General features: G+C 48.1%; 1 protein-coding gene across 1 annotated transcript in view; it reads right to left on the bottom strand.

Moving 5' to 3' along the window:
• Positions 1 to 20,677, bottom strand: part of LOC131407632 (deleted in malignant brain tumors 1 protein-like) — a 69,859-nt gene that overhangs the window by 29,309 nt on the left and 19,873 nt on the right. Inside the window, exons 8-12 of the mRNA XM_058544389.1 lie at positions 18,544 to 18,908; positions 12,941 to 12,991; positions 11,597 to 11,963; positions 9,716 to 9,745; positions 4,633 to 4,962 (exon numbers count right to left, since the gene is read on the bottom strand). Coding sequence (XP_058400372.1) covers positions 4,633 to 4,962; positions 9,716 to 9,745; positions 11,597 to 11,963; positions 12,941 to 12,991; positions 18,544 to 18,908 — 1,143 coding nt within the window. The remainder of the gene's footprint in view (positions 1 to 4,632; positions 4,963 to 9,715; positions 9,746 to 11,596; positions 11,964 to 12,940; positions 12,992 to 18,543; positions 18,909 to 20,677) is intronic.

Below are 20,677 nucleotides of genomic sequence, written 5' to 3'. Positions count from 1 at the left end.
TCGTGCTTCAACTGCAGTGACTGCTCTGCCAAAACCCAATCCACTAGAGCTTCTGAAGGAAAAGTACACACGCCTCAGTTTGCCTCCTGGAGAGGACCTGGAAACGATTCATCTTTTATGATGCTTTCGTGCCAAAATCGACTTAATACAAAGAGATCTGCCATGTTTAAATTCTTACTAAACTGTCTCACAAGGTTGCTTTCACGATCCCTTGTTTCTTACTTCCTGATACGGGGAGGGTTAAGGCATCTGACAAACTTCTCAGATACTTTTCCAAGGTCAAGTCCCGCCGGGAGCAGCCATCAGGGTCAGAGGCTTGAAGCTCTCTAACAGAACCAACAGGCCAGTGAGGGTCCTTGATGTCAGAGAACTGCGCCACTGGAGCAGTCTCCACCTGGAACGTGGGGCCCACAAGGGACTCTTCCAGCTGCCCTGCCTGATGTTGTTGACGGCCCATTAAGAGGACCAGTGAGGCCAGGTGGCTACACACCCCTGAAAATGAAGAAGCAATTCACAATAGAAACAGGCAGCCAGAGGATTCTTTCAACAGACACCATAGTACCAGGAAGGGTCTGCCCCAGCACATCCCCACCTCATTTCCGACATACCATCCCTACTCCCACATTCAAGGGCAAGCTGACAGACGTGCCCGAGAGAATCCTCCAGTCAGAACTCTGCTATTTGAACACAGTTCAGAGGACACCATGCGATTCCCACTGCCAGGCTCCAGGCATCTTGCTTAGTCACGTGGCAGTTAATGTCAGAATCTGCATCCAGCTCAGAAGCTCTGAGCTCCAGAGTCTTGACAACACTCATCCACAGCACCAAACAGAACACTGAAGGTGTCCCTGCTTGGGCTGTGTCCATGCATTTTGAATGAACCCTTTTGCGCAGATTACTGAGACCAACTTGCACTCTTCCAACAGTCAACCACATAGTCCTAGAGGAGGCTGGCTGCCATTTTGGGAACGGTGGTAAATCGCCTGGAGAAAGAAGCTTCTACTTCTTTGTTTTCCAGGAAATGGAAACAGACTGTTCTCTAGCACCGGGGATCAGTGTTCAAGATAGCTAAGCTGTCCGAATGGACCAAAACAGGAGCCACAAAGAGATCTCTCCAGATATTCCCACAAAGAACTAGCCACTTTCCTGGGGAGCTGGTACCTTTCCATCTGGATTCAGCCATTGTCCCAAACCCCCCGAAGAACCTGTTGTGCACATTAGGACATTGTGTACATTATTGCTCTACTGGGGGACAAATCGAAAGGCTTGAGCATTGAAAACAAGCAAGGTATCGTCCTATATCTACAGGATGGGCCACTCTAGTTATTCTAGGAGAGAAGCCTAAGGAGATTGTATAGCGACTCCAACAGCACTTTCTCCAACAGAGAAAGTCCTCTGGGACGTAAGCAAATGTTTACTAAGAGTTATTGCATCTTCCTAGTTTCTTGAAGACAATACCATGTCTTCCTATTCATATGCACTATCGCATTCAATCCTTCCCCCAACCCCATCATTCCCACCTACAGATGAGGACACTGAGGTGCAGACATGCTCAAAGAAGCCCAAGGACACACAGACTCCAGCTCTACTGTCCATGCTTTTAGCTATCATCCCGAGCTGCCTTTTGTCACAGCCACTGCCTGCTACCAGCCCACTCCTTGTGGTTCTTGCAAGGAAGGTGGTCCATGCCAACCTACCTTCCATACACCCGCCACAACTTGGTTTTCAACTGGCAGTCACCCAGCAGCCTTGACTAAGATTCTGTATTGTTTTTCCTCTGATTTTCAGCACCATTCCAAGAGAAGAAACTTTTTGATCCTTGTGGTTTCCGTCTCTAATCTATCACAAGCAACCAGGTTAGTTCATTCTCTCAGGTCCTATCTCTTCTCTGTCATAGAGTCTCTCCTGTAGAGGGGAGTTTAAGGATTCTGTGGATGGGAGCCTTATCTGAGCCGTCTCCATGGAGTCTCGTTGTCCCCAAGCCAATGGCCAGCCTAAGAGGATGGTACAGACGGACAGGATGCCTCAAGTGGAGATGGTCCCAGATTGCTCATTGTTTCATGGGTCAGCTCAAGACGGGACCAAGGATGTGCACCCCAGAGATTTACTCCTGAATATATCTCTGGATTTGCCTCCACCATCTCCACCCAGATTGAGACAAGGACTTAGAAGGCAAACAAGAACTGGGACCGACTGCAGCTGTCCCCACATTTGCCACAAAGTCAGGAAGTGTTCGACCACCAATGGCAGGCAATACTTCCAAAACTTCGTTGATAAGCAGTTTTTTTTTCCCTAGAGCTTCCGAAAATGTTTCAAGGGCACAGTTTGGGAAATGCGAACTAGAAAAATCCTCCCATCGGGGCACTTACCCTGGCTAGCTACAATATTAGGATGGCTAAGCCTGCAGGAGGAGGAGTATCTGACAGCTGGGGGAGGGTGGCTACTGTTAACCTAAGTCTATCCGTTCCCTCAAGTTCCTGACAACAGCGACAGTGAATGACAGAGAAGCACTCTTCCTTCCTGCTCTGTCTGACTGACTCCTACACCGGCTCTGGACCTCAGTTCACCTGGGACTTTCTAGAGACCGCTCTCTCTCTGATGGCTTGAGCACGTCTCTCTTGCCGAGTGCCTCTTGCTCCAGCATTTATCACGGCTGTAATATTAACGGAATGCTCAGTCGATCAACGTCTATCTTGCCATTACACCCTACGTCCCTGAAGGCAGGGAACGTGTTCCCCTGAAACAACACAGAGAGAGGCCACGCTTTGGTCTTTCCTGCTTAGAAGGGTCCTGGTAGGACTGGATCTTGTGGAATGAGGTGGGAAGGATATTGAGGCCATGTTGAATGGTATGTAAAAGTTCACTGCTAGCAATGCACCTGTGAACATGTCTTTCTACCAAAAAGTCACACTTCTGATGTAGCCAAGAACCATTTGGGAAAATGTTCAAAACCTAAATTCACTTGACATTTAGCAAAATATAGGCATTAATAAGAAAACAAGTAAAAATAGGTAGCGCTTACAATAGTCATCCATATCTTCTATCACTTCCTTTCCAAACTATTAGCCAAGTCATGCTTCCATAATTCTATTGCAAACACAAAAACTTAATTCACGACTGGGCCATGCAGCATGGATGTTCCATGTGTGGTCTGCCGATCATCCTTATTGTTGGCTCTATAAAAATGCCGATTCCTGAGACCCACCCCAGGTCCTCCAAATCAGAGACTCTGGACCAGGGTAAAGCGAATTCCAAGGACCTCGCATTCAAACAAATACCACAGTTGATTCTGATGTGCACTGAAATTTGAGTCAAAGGCAAAATAAAATTGAGGAAGAACATAACTGTACGACCCCAAAGTCCACTTATGCTATACATTCAAGATGTTTCTATTACCTTTGTATTTCTAGAAGGGAAACAAATCATACCATTCATTTAAGTTCCATGAGGCAGTATTTACTCTTAAGATAAAAATAATTGTGTAGAATGAAGAATAAATTATACACAAAATACAACATATACTTTTCAGAGTACTTACCATTTGTTGTGAGAAGATCTGAGTGGGAAACTACAAAGGAATAGAAGAAAAATGAGACACATGTGTGGTTCATCCACAGGGATCCTGACCGAGAAATCCACCTTTGAACCCTTGCTTTTCTTACACTTGACTCTGAAGTAGAGACATAGCAACTTCGGGGAAATCAATTTCAACAGGTCTATAATCTGATTTCGAAATTTAATTCCAATTGATAAAGATTTCTGGAGTCTCTCGTGGGTGCACCACAAAATGCCAAAATCGTCCCGGGATGTGGTGATGAAAAAAAAAACTGGCTCTTGATACCTTAAATTCAAGTTCAATGAAACACTAATAATTTGTACATTAGTTTCTGTGTATTTCCTGCTGCAGGTATTTCTTTATTTCATTAAAAGAGAAATTAACCTTTCATCACTGCAGAAGAATAAATGAGGCTTGTGCAAAAATGTGGACCCATTGCTTTTCTTACTTCTTTGAGCAAAGTTAGCCTGACAGCTTGTACTAACAGGCATGAGGAGTTGAGGTTGAGGGCTTGGATTTAATTTACCGGTTCTCGACTAACTGAATGGAACGGCTAAGAGCACAGATTAGTAAATATTTGATCATTTAGACCAACAAAGTCAAGTAATTTTGTGTTGACAGAGACACTGGGAGATAAAAATTTCTCTCCTTTCCCAGAAAACGACAGAGATGATCACTATTGAGACTTACTAGGTATCATAGGGTTATTGGGAGAATTAAATGAGAAAATCCAGATAAAATGCTGATCGTACTGACTGGCACATTGCCAGCAGCCAACAAGCGTGAGCTACTACTGCAATGAGATTATGATGATGACCGTGAGTATACAATTTCCATCACTCGCTGTCTTAAGTATTTCATTATCTCATTTGGTCCTCACGGCAACCCTTGATGGAAGAGTTTCCTCGTCTTAAGAGAAGTAAACTGAAGCGCTTAGAGGTAAAATAACTTGCCCAAGGTACCACTATTATTTCCATTTTCCTGATGGAGACACCAAGGTTGGAGAAGGATAGGCATCTTTACTATTGTGCCTCTGCCCTGTGCTACATCCTTTGTACTACCTCTTGGAGGCCCACCTGAGCAGATGACGCTGGCGTCTTCCCCGTGGCCGCAGTTGTGCGAGAGCCAGCCGTTGTGGGGGCAGCTCCACAGGTAGGACTCGTGTCCTGAGCAGCCTACTTCGTCCAGGACAATAGGCCCTGAGCCATGACCGAAGCGGGCACTTCCTGGGGCGGACGTGGCCTGGCCACAGCCCAGCTGCCTGCACACCACGTTGGCATCATTGGTGTCCCAGCCGTCGTCACACACGGTGCCCCACGAGCCCCGGTACAGGACCTCCACCCGGCCCTGACACCGGCCCTCTCCGTTCACCAGCCTCAAGGCCACATCTAGAGGAAAGCACGGAGATTTCACTGTCTGTCCCTTCTGAGGGACAAAATGCCGGGTCTGCGTGAGATGCAGAGCCCTTCACAGTGAGCGGGGATCCAGAAAAGACTGGACAATCAAACCGATTCCTCGACTTGTTTTTGTGTTTGAACTTAACAAGCTAAACATTCTGCCTCTTCAGTGGAGTTTGGGCAACCTTGTATCCTGAGGGGCTTTCGTGGTGACATCTCTTTCAGGTCCCACTTCTGCCTCCGGCCTGACCTCTCAAGTCCAGTTCCAAGCATGAAAAGCTTGTCCTGCCTGTGGCACAGCACTTTCCCCCCACCATGGGAGCACCCATCGTGTGCCCGGCACTACCATGGGGATTGCTCCCCACTCAGAAAGTAGAGCAATAACATTCCGACTGTCAGCGAGAGAGCCAGGCTTGCCTCTAAAAGGCCTGTGTCCCTGCACACTTTGGACATCTCTTCTCCTCCGTCTCACACCACAAGGCACGGAGTTTCAAAGTTTAATCATGGCAGACGGTTTTGAGCATTTCCTAAATGGGAACCTCTGCTCATATTCAAGAGCTTGATATACGTCATCTTAGTAAATCCTCAAAACAACCCTGTGGGGAAACTGAGGCTCAAGAAGGTGACCCCAGATCAAATGACTCGTGAGTGACAGGGGCAGGATACGTACTCAGGCCGTTGCTCTTAACCATTTCACCTTTCTGCCTCCTGATATTGTTTTTAACATTTGAACAATTTGGCCCAAGTCACGCTCTGTGCTTTGGCACAAGCCGGCACACTCATGCACTCACAGGACTAAATGAGAGGAGGAAATAGTGAGCAGGAGAAGTTACCGTGTAAGGCATCACCTGAGGCAGAAGTATCCACCGTATTGCCATGACGTGATAAAAGTTCTAGAAAAGGATATAAAAAATAAGCGATTACATCCAGAGAGATTCGGTTAGATGCTGCTGTTCCAAACTGCCTCTGCTGCCCTCCTGAGTGGCTGCAACGCCTGCTGGACACCCAGAAGGCCTGCCTGGGGCGCCGAGATCTTAGGAAGTGGGTGTGGCTGCGCTCAGGGTGGACTGGGGACTGTGGGCCTGTCTTCCGGTCAGAGCGGAACCTCGCAAGGAAGGGGCTGAGGGCCCGGGTGGACCCCAACAGAGGAGGCCCTTCCTGTCCTGCATCTAAAACCCAGCAGGATTCTCTGCAGCCGTCCCCCCTGAGTCCTTCGGGCTGGCCTTGGGTCCCACAACCTCCCAGTCGCAGAGTTTAATTACCTGTTGGCGTCTGCGTCTCCACAGAAGTGCTTTCCATGGTTGTTGCTAAAAATAAAGAGAAAAAGGCCCAATGAGAGCTCCTCTGAACACAAACATTAAATCTGACGCCCTTGCTCATTGGAGCAAGGCCGGGGGGTTGCATCACACTTCACTTTGGAGGCTTAGCTGGCCCTGTCACTCCTAAATTAATTCACTCAGCGAATATGGACTAATCTCTGACCGCACACGAGGCACTGCGCTAAACGTCGGGGAGAAAGAAGGGATCCATCGTAGAGGGTGAGGCTCAGTCCTCTGGAGCTCAGAGACTACTCAGCAGCCAGACTTGGTCACCGGCCAAGGAGGAGCAGAGACTGGGGGGGAGCGGGACTCTCAGATGGAGCAAGTCGTGGGCTTGGGAGAAGGGCAAGAGCAATCCAAAGAGGAAAGAGGAACGGGTATTTCTTTGCGCTGACAAAGCTGGGTGACAGTCGAGATGCCTGCAGACCATGTTGGCCTCATTGATGTCCCAGCTGTCATCAGACACCGTGCCCCGGGAACCCTGGGACAGGACTTCCACCTGCCCCTGACACCGATCACCTGCGTGCCGCAGCCTCAGGGCTAAACCCGATTCGGTCCCTAGAGGAAGGCACAGCATTTCTCTCGTATGTTCCAACTGAGAGACAAGGTCTCAGGCCTCTAAAGCATTCATAATCCTTCCCAGTAGACAAAGATCCCCGAGAGAATCACTGCCCGGGATGGACCCTTAACATGCCTTGAGTTAGTGTTCTTCGTGCTTCAACTGCAGTGACTGCTCTGCCAAAACCCAATCCACTAGAGCTTCTGAAGGAAAAGTACACACGCCTCAGTTTGCCTCCTGGAGAGGACCTGGAAACGATTCATCTTTTATGATGCTTTCGTGCCAAAATCGACTTAATACAAAGAGATCTGCCATGTTTAAATTCTTACTAAACTGTCTCACAAGGTTGCTTTCACGATCCCTTGTTTCTTACTTCCTGATACGGGGAGGGTTAAGGCATCTGACAAACTTCTCAGATACTTTTCCAAGGTCAAGTCCCGCCGGGAGCAGCCATCAGGGTCAGAGGCTTGAAGCTCTCTAACAGAACCAACAGGCCAGTGAGGGTCCTTGATGTCAGAGAACTGCGCCACTGGAGCAGTCTCCACCTGGAACGTGGGGCCCACAAGGGACTCTTCCAGCTGCCCTGCCTGATGTTGTTGACGGCCCATTAAGAGGACCAGTGAGGCCAGGTGGCTACACACCCCTGAAAATGAAGAAGCAATTCACAATAGAAACAGGCAGCCAGAGGATTCTTTCAACAGACACCATAGTACCAGGAAGGGTCTGCCCCAGCACATCCCCACCTCATTTCCGACATACCATCCCTACTCCCACATTCAAGGGCAAGCTGACAGACGTGCCCGAGAGAATCCTCCAGTCAGAACTCTGCTATTTGAACACAGTTCAGAGGACACCATGCGATTCCCACTGCCAGGCTCCAGGCATCTTGCTTAGTCACGTGGCAGTTAATGTCAGAATCTGCATCCAGCTCAGAAGCTCTGAGCTCCAGAGTCTTGACAACACTCATCCACAGCACCAAACAGAACACTGAAGGTGTCCCTGCTTGGGCTGTGTCCATGCATTTTGAATGAACCCTTTTGCGCAGATTACTGAGACCAACTTGCACTCTTCCAACAGTCAACCACATAGTCCTAGAGGAGGCTGGCTGCCATTTTGGGAACGGTGGTAAATCGCCTGGAGAAAGAAGCTTCTACTTCTTTGTTTTCCAGGAAATGGAAACAGACTGTTCTCTAGCACCGGGGATCAGTGTTCAAGATAGCTAAGCTGTCCGAATGGACCAAAACAGGAGCCACAAAGAGATCTCTCCAGATATTCCCACAAAGAACTAGCCACTTTCCTGGGGAGCTGGTACCTTTCCATCTGGATTCAGCCATTGTCCCAAACCCCCCGAAGAACCTGTTGTGCACATTAGGACATTGTGTACATTATTGCTCTACTGGGGGACAAATCGAAAGGCTTGAGCATTGAAAACAAGCAAGGTATCGTCCTATATCTACAGGATGGGCCACTCTAGTTATTCTAGGAGAGAAGCCTAAGGAGATTGTATAGCGACTCCAACAGCACTTTCTCCAACAGAGAAAGTCCTCTGGGACGTAAGCAAATGTTTACTAAGAGTTATTGCATCTTCCTAGTTTCTTGAAGACAATACCATGTCTTCCTATTCATATGCACTATCGCATTCAATCCTTCCCCCAACCCCATCATTCCCACCTACAGATGAGGACACTGAGGTGCAGACATGCTCAAAGAAGCCCAAGGACACACAGACTCCAGCTCTACTGTCCATGCTTTTAGCTATCATCCCGAGCTGCCTTTTGTCACAGCCACTGCCTGCTACCAGCCCACTCCTTGTGGTTCTTGCAAGGAAGGTGGTCCATGCCAACCTACCTTCCATACACCCGCCACAACTTGGTTTTCAACTGGCAGTCACCCAGCAGCCTTGACTAAGATTCTGTATTGTTTTTCCTCTGATTTTCAGCACCATTCCAAGAGAAGAAACTTTTTGATCCTTGTGGTTTCCGTCTCTAATCTATCACAAGCAACCAGGTTAGTTCATTCTCTCAGGTCCTATCTCTTCTCTGTCATAGAGTCTCTCCTGTAGAGGGGAGTTTAAGGATTCTGTGGATGGGAGCCTTATCTGAGCCGTCTCCATGGAGTCTCGTTGTCCCCAAGCCAATGGCCAGCCTAAGAGGATGGTACAGACGGACAGGATGCCTCAAGTGGAGATGGTCCCAGATTGCTCATTGTTTCATGGGTCAGCTCAAGACGGGACCAAGGATGTGCACCCCAGAGATTTACTCCTGAATATATCTCTGGATTTGCCTCCACCATCTCCACCCAGATTGAGACAAGGACTTAGAAGGCAAACAAGAACTGGGACCGACTGCAGCTGTCCCCACATTTGCCACAAAGTCAGGAAGTGTTCGACCACCAATGGCAGGCAATACTTCCAAAACTTCGTTGATAAGCAGTTTTTTTTTCCCTAGAGCTTCCGAAAATGTTTCAAGGGCACAGTTTGGGAAATGCGAACTAGAAAAATCCTCCCATCGGGGCACTTACCCTGGCTAGCTACAATATTAGGATGGCTAAGCCTGCAGGAGGAGGAGTATCTGACAGCTGGGGGAGGGTGGCTACTGTTAACCTAAGTCTATCCGTTCCCTCAAGTTCCTGACAACAGCGACAGTGAATGACAGAGAAGCACTCTTCCTTCCTGCTCTGTCTGACTGACTCCTACACCGGCTCTGGACCTCAGTTCACCTGGGACTTTCTAGAGACCGCTCTCTCTCTGATGGCTTGAGCACGTCTCTCTTGCCGAGTGCCTCTTGCTCCAGCATTTATCACGGCTGTAATATTAACGGAATGCTCAGTCGATCAACGTCTATCTTGCCATTACACCCTACGTCCCTGAAGGCAGGGAACGTGTTCCCCTGAAACAACACAGAGAGAGGCCACGCTTTGGTCTTTCCTGCTTAGAAGGGTCCTGGTAGGACTGGATCTTGTGGAATGAGGTGGGAAGGATATTGAGGCCATGTTGAATGGTATGTAAAAGTTCACTGCTAGCAATGCACCTGTGAACATGTCTTTCTACCAAAAAGTCACACTTCTGATGTAGCCAAGAACCATTTGGGAAAATGTTCAAAACCTAAATTCACTTGACATTTAGCAAAATATAGGCATTAATAAGAAAACAAGTAAAAATAGGTAGCGCTTACAATAGTCATCCATATCTTCTATCACTTCCTTTCCAAACTATTAGCCAAGTCATGCTTCCATAATTCTATTGCAAACACAAAAACTTAATTCACGACTGGGCCATGCAGCATGGATGTTCCATGTGTGGTCTGCCGATCATCCTTATTGTTGGCTCTATAAAAATGCCGATTCCTGAGACCCACCCCAGGTCCTCCAAATCAGAGACTCTGGACCAGGGTAAAGCGAATTCCAAGGACCTCGCATTCAAACAAATACCACAGTTGATTCTGATGTGCACTGAAATTTGAGTCAAAGGCAAAATAAAATTGAGGAAGAACATAACTGTACGACCCCAAAGTCCACTTATGCTATACATTCAAGATGTTTCTATTACCTTTGTATTTCTAGAAGGGAAACAAATCATACCATTCATTTAAGTTCCATGAGGCAGTATTTACTCTTAAGATAAAAATAATTGTGTAGAATGAAGAATAAATTATACACAAAATACAACATATACTTTTCAGAGTACTTACCATTTGTTGTGAGAAGATCTGAGTGGGAAACTACAAAGGAATAGAAGAAAAATGAGACACATGTGTGGTTCATCCACAGGGATCCTGACCGAGAAATCCACCTTTGAACCCTTGCTTTTCTTACACTTGACTCTGAAGTAGAGACATAGCAACTTCGGGGAAATCAATTTCAACAGGTCTATAATCTGATTTCGAAATTTAATTCCAATTGATAAAGATTTCTGGAGTCTCTCGTGGGTGCACCACAAAATGCCAAAATCGTCCCGGGATGTGGTGATGAAAAAAAAAACTGGCTCTTGATACCTTAAATTCAAGTTCAATGAAACACTAATAATTTGTACATTAGTTTCTGTGTATTTCCTGCTGCAGGTATTTCTTTATTTCATTAAAAGAGAAATTAACCTTTCATCACTGCAGAAGAATAAATGAGGCTTGTGCAAAAATGTGGACCCATTGCTTTTCTTACTTCTTTGAGCAAAGTTAGCCTGACAGCTTGTACTAACAGGCATGAGGAGTTGAGGTTGAGGGCTTGGATTTAATTTACCGGTTCTCGACTAACTGAATGGAACGGCTAAGAGCACAGATTAGTAAATATTTGATCATTTAGACCAACAAAGTCAAGTAATTTTGTGTTGACAGAGACACTGGGAGATAAAAATTTCTCTCCTTTCCCAGAAAACGACAGAGATGATCACTATTGAGACTTACTAGGTATCATAGGGTTATTGGGAGAATTAAATGAGAAAATCCAGATAAAATGCTGATCGTACTGACTGGCACATTGCCAGCAGCCAACAAGCGTGAGCTACTACTGCAATGAGATTATGATGATGACCGTGAGTATACAATTTCCATCACTCGCTGTCTTAAGTATTTCATTATCTCATTTGGTCCTCACGGCAACCCTTGATGGAAGAGTTTCCTCGTCTTAAGAGAAGTAAACTGAAGCGCTTAGAGGTAAAATAACTTGCCCAAGGTACCACTATTATTTCCATTTTCCTGATGGAGACACCAAGGTTGGAGAAGGATAGGCATCTTTACTATTGTGCCTCTGCCCTGTGCTACATCCTTTGTACTACCTCTTGGAGGCCCACCTGAGCAGATGACGCTGGCGTCTTCCCCGTGGCCGCAGTTGTGCGAGAGCCAGCCGTTGTGGGGGCAGCTCCACAGGTAGGACTCGTGTCCTGAGCAGCCTACTTCGTCCAGGACAATAGGCCCTGAGCCATGACCGAAGCGGGCACTTCCTGGGGCGGACGTGGCCTGGCCACAGCCCAGCTGCCTGCACACCACGTTGGCATCATTGGTGTCCCAGCCGTCGTCACACACGGTGCCCCACGAGCCCCGGTACAGGACCTCCACCCGGCCCTGACACCGGCCCTCTCCGTTCACCAGCCTCAAGGCCACATCTAGAGGAAAGCACGGAGATTTCACTGTCTGTCCCTTCTGAGGGACAAAATGCCGGGTCTGCGTGAGATGCAGAGCCCTTCACAGTGAGCGGGGATCCAGAAAAGACTGGACAATCAAACCGATTCCTCGACTTGTTTTTGTGTTTGAACTTAACAAGCTAAACATTCTGCCTCTTCAGTGGAGTTTGGGCAACCTTGTATCCTGAGGGGCTTTCGTGGTGACATCTCTTTCAGGTCCCACTTCTGCCTCCGGCCTGACCTCTCAAGTCCAGTTCCAAGCATGAAAAGCTTGTCCTGCCTGTGGCACAGCACTTTCCCCCCACCATGGGAGCACCCATCGTGTGCCCGGCACTACCATGGGGATTGCTCCCCACTCAGAAAGTAGAGCAATAACATTCCGACTGTCAGCGAGAGAGCCAGGCTTGCCTCTAAAAGGCCTGTGTCCCTGCACACTTTGGACATCTCTTCTCCTCCGTCTCACACCACAAGGCACGGAGTTTCAAAGTTTAATCATGGCAGACGGTTTTGAGCATTTCCTAAATGGGAACCTCTGCTCATATTCAAGAGCTTGATATACGTCATCTTAGTAAATCCTCAAAACAACCCTGTGGGGAAACTGAGGCTCAAGAAGGTGACCCCAGATCAAATGACTCGTGAGTGACAGGGGCAGGATACGTACTCAGGCCGTTGCTCTTAACCATTTCACCTTTCTGCCTCCTGATATTGTTTTTAACATTTGAACAATTTGGCCCAAGTCACGCTCTGTGCTTTGGCACAAGCCGGCACACTCATGCACTCACAGGACTAAATGAGAGGAGGAAATAGTGAGCAGGAGAAGTTACCGTGTAAGGCATCACCTGAGGCAGAAGTATCCACCGTATTGCCATGACGTGATAAAAGTTCTAGAAAAGGATATAAAAAATAAGCGATTACATCCAGAGAGATTCGGTTAGATGCTGCTGTTCCAAACTGCCTCTGCTGCCCTCCTGAGTGGCTGCAACGCCTGCTGGACACCCAGAAGGCCTGCCTGGGGCGCCGAGATCTTAGGAAGTGGGTGTGGCTGCGCTCAGGGTGGACTGGGGACTGTGGGCCTGTCTTCCGGTCAGAGCGGAACCTCGCAAGGAAGGGGCTGAGGGCCCGGGTGGACCCCAACAGAGGAGGCCCTTCCTGTCCTGCATCTAAAACCCAGCAGGATTCTCTGCAGCCGTCCCCCCTGAGTCCTTCGGGCTGGCCTTGGGTCCCACAACCTCCCAGTCGCAGAGTTTAATTACCTGTTGGCGTCTGCGTCTCCACAGAAGTGCTTTCCATGGTTGTTGCTAAAAATAAAGAGAAAAAGGCCCAATGAGAGCTCCTCTGAACACAAACATTAAATCTGACGCCCTTGCTCATTGGAGCAAGGCCGGGGGGTTGCATCACACTTCACTTTGGAGGCTTAGCTGGCCCTGTCACTCCTAAATTAATTCACTCAGCGAATATGGACTAATCTCTGACCGCACACGAGGCACTGCGCTAAACGTCGGGGAGAAAGAAGGGATCCATCGTAGAGGGTGAGGCTCAGTCCTCTGGAGCTCAGAGACTACTCAGCAGCCAGACTTGGTCACCGGCCAAGGAGGAGCAGAGACTGGGGGGGAGCGGGACTCTCAGATGGAGCAAGTCGTGGGCTTGGGAGAAGGGCAAGAGCAATCCAAAGAGGAAAGAGGAACGGGTATTTCTTTGCGCTGACAAAGCTGGGTGACAGTCGAGATGCCTGCAGACCATGTTGGCCTCATTGATGTCCCAGCTGTCATCAGACACCGTGCCCCGGGAACCCTGGGACAGGACTTCCACCTGCCCCTGACACCGATCACCTGCGTGCCGCAGCCTCAGGGCTAAACCCGATTCGGTCCCTAGAGGAAGGCACAGCATTTCTCTCGTATGTTCCAACTGAGAGACAAGGTCTCAGGCCTCTAAAGCATTCATAATCCTTCCCAGTAGACAAAGATCCCCGAGAGAATCACTGCCCGGGATGGACCCTTAACATGCCTTGAGTTAGTGTTCTTCGTGCTTCAACTGCAGTGACTGCTCTGCCAAAACCCAATCCACTAGAGCTTCTGAAGGAAAAGTACACACGCCTCAGTTTGCCTCCTGGAGAGGACCTGGAAACGATTCATCTTTTATGATGCTTTCGTGCCAAAATCGACTTAATACAAAGAGATCTGCCATGTTTAAATTCTTACTAAACTGTCTCACAAGGTTGCTTTCACGATCCCTTGTTTCTTACTTCCTGATACGGGGAGGGTTAAGGCATCTGACAAACTTCTCAGATACTTTTCCAAGGTCAAGTCCCGCCGGGAGCAGCCATCAGGGTCAGAGGCTTGAAGCTCTCTAACAGAACCAACAGGCCAGTGAGGGTCCTTGATGTCAGAGAACTGCGCCACTGGAGCAGTCTCCACCTGGAACGTGGGGCCCACAAGGGACTCTTCCAGCTGCCCTGCCTGATGTTGTTGACGGCCCATTAAGAGGACCAGTGAGGCCAGGTGGCTACACACCCCTGAAAATGAAGAAGCAATTCACAATAGAAACAGGCAGCCAGAGGATTCTTTCAACAGACACCATAGTACCAGGAAGGGTCTGCCCCAGCACATCCCCACCTCATTTCCGACATACCATCCCTACTCCCACATTCAAGGGCAAGCTGACAGACGTGCCCGAGAGAATCCTCCAGTCAGAACTCTGCTATTTGAACACAGTTCAGAGGACACCATGCGATTCCCACTGCCAGGCTCCAGGCATCTTGCTTAGTCACGTGGCAGTTAATGTCAGAATCTGCATCCAGCTCAGAAGCTCTGAGCTCCAGAGTCTTGACAACACTCATCCACAGCACCAAACAGAACACTGAAGGTGTCCCTGCTTGGGCTGTGTCCATGCATTTTGAATGAACCCTTTTGCGCAGATTACTGAGACCAACTTGCACTCTTCCAACAGTCAACCACATAGTCCTAGAGGAGGCTGGCTGCCATTTTGGGAACGGTGGTAAATCGCCTGGAGAAAGAAGCTTCTACTTCTTTGTTTTCCAGGAAATGGAAACAGACTGTTCTCTAGCACCGGGGATCAGTGTTCAAGATAGCTAAGCTGTCCGAATGGACCAAAACAGGAGCCACAAAGAGATCTCTCCAGATATTCCCACAAAGAACTAGCCACTTTCCTGGGGAGCTGGTACCTTTCCATCTGGATTCAGCCATTGTCCCAAACCCCCCGAAGAACCTGTTGTGCACATTAGGACATTGTGTACATTATTGCTCTACTGGGGGACAAATCGAAAGGCTTGAGCATTGAAAACAAGCAAGGTATCGTCCTATATCTACAGGATGGGCCACTCTAGTTATTCTAGGAGAGAAGCCTAAGGAGATTGTATAGCGACTCCAACAGCACTTTCTCCAACAGAGAAAGTCCTCTGGGACGTAAGCAAATGTTTACTAAGAGTTATTGCATCTTCCTAGTTTCTTGAAGACAATACCATGTCTTCCTATTCATATGCACTATCGCATTCAATCCTTCCCCCAACCCCATCATTCCCACCTACAGATGAGGACACTGAGGTGCAGACATGCTCAAAGAAGCCCAAGGACACACAGACTCCAGCTCTACTGTCCATGCTTTTAGCTATCATCCCGAGCTGCCTTTTGTCACAGCCACTGCCTGCTACCAGCCCACTCCTTGTGGTTCTTGCAAGGAAGGTGGTCCATGCCAACCTACCTTCCATACACCCGCCACAACTTGGTTTTCAACTGGCAGTCACCCAGCAGCCTTGACTAAGATTCTGTATTGTTTTTCCTCTGATTTTCAGCACCATTCCAAGAGAAGAAACTTTTTGATCCTTGTGGTTTCCGTCTCTAATCTATCACAAGCAACCAGGTTAGTTCATTCTCTCAGGTCCTATCTCTTCTCTGTCATAGAGTCTCTCCTGTAGAGGGGAGTTTAAGGATTCTGTGGATGGGAGCCTTATCTGAGCCGTCTCCATGGAGTCTCGTTGTCCCCAAGCCAATGGCCAGCCTAAGAGGATGGTACAGACGGACAGGATGCCTCAAGTGGAGATGGTCCCAGATTGCTCATTGTTTCATGGGTCAGCTCAAGACGGGACCAAGGATGTGCACCCCAGAGATTTACTCCTGAATATATCTCTGGATTTGCCTCCACCATCTCCACCCAGATTGAGACAAGGACTTAGAAGGCAAACAAGGACTGGGACCGACTGCAGCTGTCCCCACATTTGCCACAAAGTCAGGAAGTGTTCGACCACCAATGGCAGGCAATACTTCCAAAACTTCGTTGATAAGCAGTTTTTTTTTCCCTAGAGCTTCCGAAAATGTTTCAAGGGCACAGTTTGGGAAATGCGAACTAGAAAAATCCTCCCATCGGGGCACTTACCCTGGCTAGCTACAATATTAGGATGGCTAAGCCTGCAGGAGGAGGAGTATCTGACAGCTGGGGGAGGGTGGCTACTGTTAACCTAAGTCTATCCGTTCCCTCAAGTTCCTGACAACAGCGACAGTGAATGACAGAGAAGCACTCTTCCTTCCTGCTCTGTCTGACTGACTCCTACACCGGCTCTGGACCTCAGTTCACCTGGGACTTTCTAGAGACCGCTCTCTCTCTGATGGCTTGAGCACGTCTCTCTTGCCGAGTGCCTCTTGCTCCAGCATTTATCACGGCTGTAATATTAACGGAATGCTCAGTCGATCAACGTCTATCTTGCCATTACACCCTACGTCCCTGAAGGCAGGGAACGTGTTCCCCTGAAACAACACAGAGAGAGGCCACGCTTTGGTCTTTCCTGCTTAGAAGGGTCCTGGTAGGACTGGATCTTGTGGAATGAGGTGGGAAGGATATTGAGGCCATGTTGAATGGTATGTAAAAGTTCACTGCTAGCAATGCACCTGTGAACATGTCTTTCTACCAAAAAGTCACACTTCTGATGTAGCCAAGAACCATTTGGGAAAATGTTCAAAACCTAAATTCACTTGACATTTAGCAAAATATAGGCATTAATAAGAAAACAAGTAAAAATAGGTAGCGCTTACAATAGTCATCCATATCTTCTATCACTTCCTTTCCAAACTATTAGCCAAGTCATGCTTCCATAATTCTATTGCAAACACAAAAACTTAATTCACGACTGGGCCATGCAGCATGGATGTTCCATGTGTGGTCTGCCGATCATCCTTATTGTTGGCTCTATAAAAATGCCGATTCCTGAGACCCACCCCAGGTCCTCCAAATCAGAGACTCTGGACCAGGGTAAAGCGAATTCCAAGGACCTCGCATTCAAACAAATACCACAGTTGATTCTGATGTGCACTGAAATTTGAGTCAAAGGCAAAATAAAATTGAGGAAGAACATAACTGTACGACCCCAAAGTCCACTTATGCTATACATTCAAGATGTTTCTATTACCTTTGTATTTCTAGAAGGGAAACAAATCATACCATTCATTTAAGTTCCATGAGGCAGTATTTACTCTTAAGATAAAAATAATTGTGTAGAATGAAGAATAAATTATACACAAAATACAACATATACTTTTCAGAGTACTTACCATTTGTTGTGAGAAGATCTGAGTGGGAAACTACAAAGGAATAGAAGAAAAATGAGACACATGTGTGGTTCATCCACAGGGATCCTGACCGAGAAATCCACCTTTGAACCCTTGCTTTTCTTACACTTGACTCTGAAGTAGAGACATAGCAACTTCGGGGAAATCAATTTCAACAGGTCTATAATCTGATTTCGAAATTTAATTCCAATTGATAAAGATTTCTGGAGTCTCTCGTGGGTGCACCACAAAATGCCAAAATCGTCCCGGGATGTGGTGATGAAAAAAAAAACTGGCTCTTGATACCTTAAATTCAAGTTCAATGAAACACTAATAATTTGTACATTAGTTTCTGTGTATTTCCTGCTGCAGGTATTTCTTTATTTCATTAAAAGAGAAATTAACCTTTCATCACTGCAGAAGAATAAATGAGGCTTGTGCAAAAATGTGGACCCATTGCTTTTCTTACTTCTTTGAGCAAAGTTAGCCTGACAGCTTGTACTAACAGGCATGAGGAGTTGAGGTTGAGGGCTTGGATTTAATTTACCGGTTCTCGACTAACTGAATGGAACGGCTAAGAGCACAGATTAGTAAATATTTGATCATTTAGACCAACAAAGTCAAGTAATTTTGTGTTGACAGAGACACTGGGAGATAAAAATTTCTCTCCTTTCCCAGAAAACGACAGAGATGATCACTATTGAGACTTACTAGGTATCATAGGGTTATTGGGAGAATTAAATGAGAAAATCCAGATAAAATGCTGATCGTACTGACTGGCACATTGCCAGCAGCCAACAAGCGTGAGCTACTACTGCAATGAGATTATGATGATGACCGTGAGTATACAATTTCCATCACTCGCTGTCTTAAGTATTTCATTATCTCATTTGGTCCTCACGGCAACCCTTGATGGAAGAGTTTCCTCGTCTTAAGAGAAGTAAACTGAAGCGCTTAGAGGTAAAATAACTTGCCCAAGGTACCACTATTATTTCCATTTTCCTGATGGAGACACCAAGGTTGGAGAAGGATAGGCATCTTTACTATTGTGCCTCTGCCCTGTGCTACATCCTTTGTACTACCTCTTGGAGGCCCACCTGAGCAGATGACGCTGGCGTCTTCCCCGTGGCCGCAGTTGTGCGAGAGCCAGCCGTTGTGGGGGCAGCTCCACAGGTAGGACTCGTGTCCTGAGCAGCCTACTTCGTCCAGGACAATAGGCCCTGAGCCATGACCGAAGCGGGCACTTCCTGGGGCGGACGTGGCCTGGCCACAGCCCAGCTGCCTGCACACCACGTTGGCATCATTGGTGTCCCAGCCGTCGTCACACACGGTGCCCCACGAGCCCCGGTACAGGACCTCCACCCGGCCCTGACACCGGCCCTCTCCGTTCACCAGCCTCAAGGCCACATCTAGAGGAAAGCACGGAGATTTCACTGTCTGTCCCTTCTGAGGGACAAAATGCCGGGTCTGCGTGAGATGCAGAGCCCTTCACAGTGAGCGGGGATCCAGAAAAGACTGGACAATCAAACCGATTCCTCGACTTGTTTTTGTGTTTGAACTTAACAAGCTAAACATTCTGCCTCTTCAGTGGAGTTTGGGCAACCTTGTATCCTGAGGGGCTTTCGTGGTGACATCTCTTTCAGGTCCCACTTCTGCCTCCGGCCTGACCTCTCAAGTCCAGTTCCAAGCATGAAAAGCTTGTCCTGCCTGTGGCACAGCACTTTCCCCCCACCATGGGAGCACCCATCGTGTGCCCGGCACTACCATGGGGATTGCTCCCCACTCAGAAAGTAGAGCAATAACATTCCGACTGTCAGCGAGAGAGCCAGGCTTGCCTCTAAAAGGCCTGTGTCCCTGCACACTTTGGACATCTCTTCTCCTCCGTCTCACACCACAAGGCACGGAGTTTCAAAGTTTAATCATGGCAGATGGTTTTGAGCATTTCCTAAATGGGAACCTCTGCTCATATTCAAGAGCTTGATATACGTCATCTTAGTAAATCCTCAAAACAACCCTGTGGGGAAACTGAGGCTCAAGAAGGTGACCCCAGATCAAATGACTCGTGAGTGACAGGGGCAGGATACGTACTCAGGCCGTTGCTCTTAACCATTTCACCTTTCTGCCTCCTGATATTGTTTTTAACATTTGAACAATTTGGCCCAAGTCACGCTCTGTGCTTTGGCACAAGCCGGCACACTCATGCACTCACAGGACTAAATGAGAGGAGGAAATAGTGAGCAGGAGAAGTTACCGTGTAAGGCATCACCTGAGGCAGAAGTATCCACCGTATTGCCATGACGTGATAAAAGTTCTAGAAAAGGATATAAAAAATAAGCGATTACATCCAGAGAGATTCGGTTAGATGCTGCTGTTCCAAACTGCCTCTGCTGCCCTCCTGAGTGGCTGCAACGCCTGCTGGACACCCAGAAGGCCTGCCTGGGGCGCCGAGATCTTAGGAAGTGGGTGTGGCTGCGCTCAGGGTGGACTGGGGACTGTGGGCCTGTCTTCCGGTCAGAGCGGAACCTCGCAAGGAAGGGGCTGAGGGCCCGGGTGGACCCCAACAGAGGAGGCCCTTCCTGTCCTGCATCTAAAACCCAGCAGGATTCTCTGCAGCCGTCCCCCCTGAGTCCTTCGGGCTGGCCTTGGGTCCCACAACCTCCCAGTCGCAGAGTTTAATTACCTGTTGGCGTCTGCGTCTCCACAGAAGTGCTTTCCATGGTTGTTGCTAAAAATAAAGAGAAAAAGGCCCAATGAGAGCTCCTCTGAACACAAACATTAAATCTGACGCCCTTGCTCATTGGAGCAAGGCCGGGGGGTTGCATCACACTTCACTTTGGAGGCTTAGCTGGCCCTGTCACTCCTAAATTAATTCACTCAGCGAATATGGACTAATCTCTGACCGCACACGAGGCACTGCGCTAAACGTCGGGGAGAAAGAAGGGATCCATCGTAGAGGGTGAGGCTCAGTCCTCTGGAGCTCAGAGACTACTCAGCAGCCAGACTTGGTCACCGGCCAAGGAGGAGCAGAGACTGGGGGGGAGCGGGACTCTCAGATGGAGCAAGTCGTGGGCTTGGGAGAAGGGCAAGAGCAATCCAAAGAGGAAAGAGGAACGGGTATTTCTTTGCGCTGACAAAGCTGGGTGACAGTCGAGATGCCTGCAGACCATGTTGGCCTCAT

The sequence above is a fragment of the Diceros bicornis genome, chromosome 6 (genome assembly GCF_020826845.1).
Source record: "Diceros bicornis minor isolate mBicDic1 chromosome 6, mDicBic1.mat.cur, whole genome shotgun sequence".
Taxonomy (NCBI): Eukaryota; Metazoa; Chordata; class Mammalia; order Perissodactyla; family Rhinocerotidae; genus Diceros; species Diceros bicornis.
Note: the sequence above shows the minus strand (reverse complement) of the source record. Positions and strands in the feature narration are given on the sequence as shown.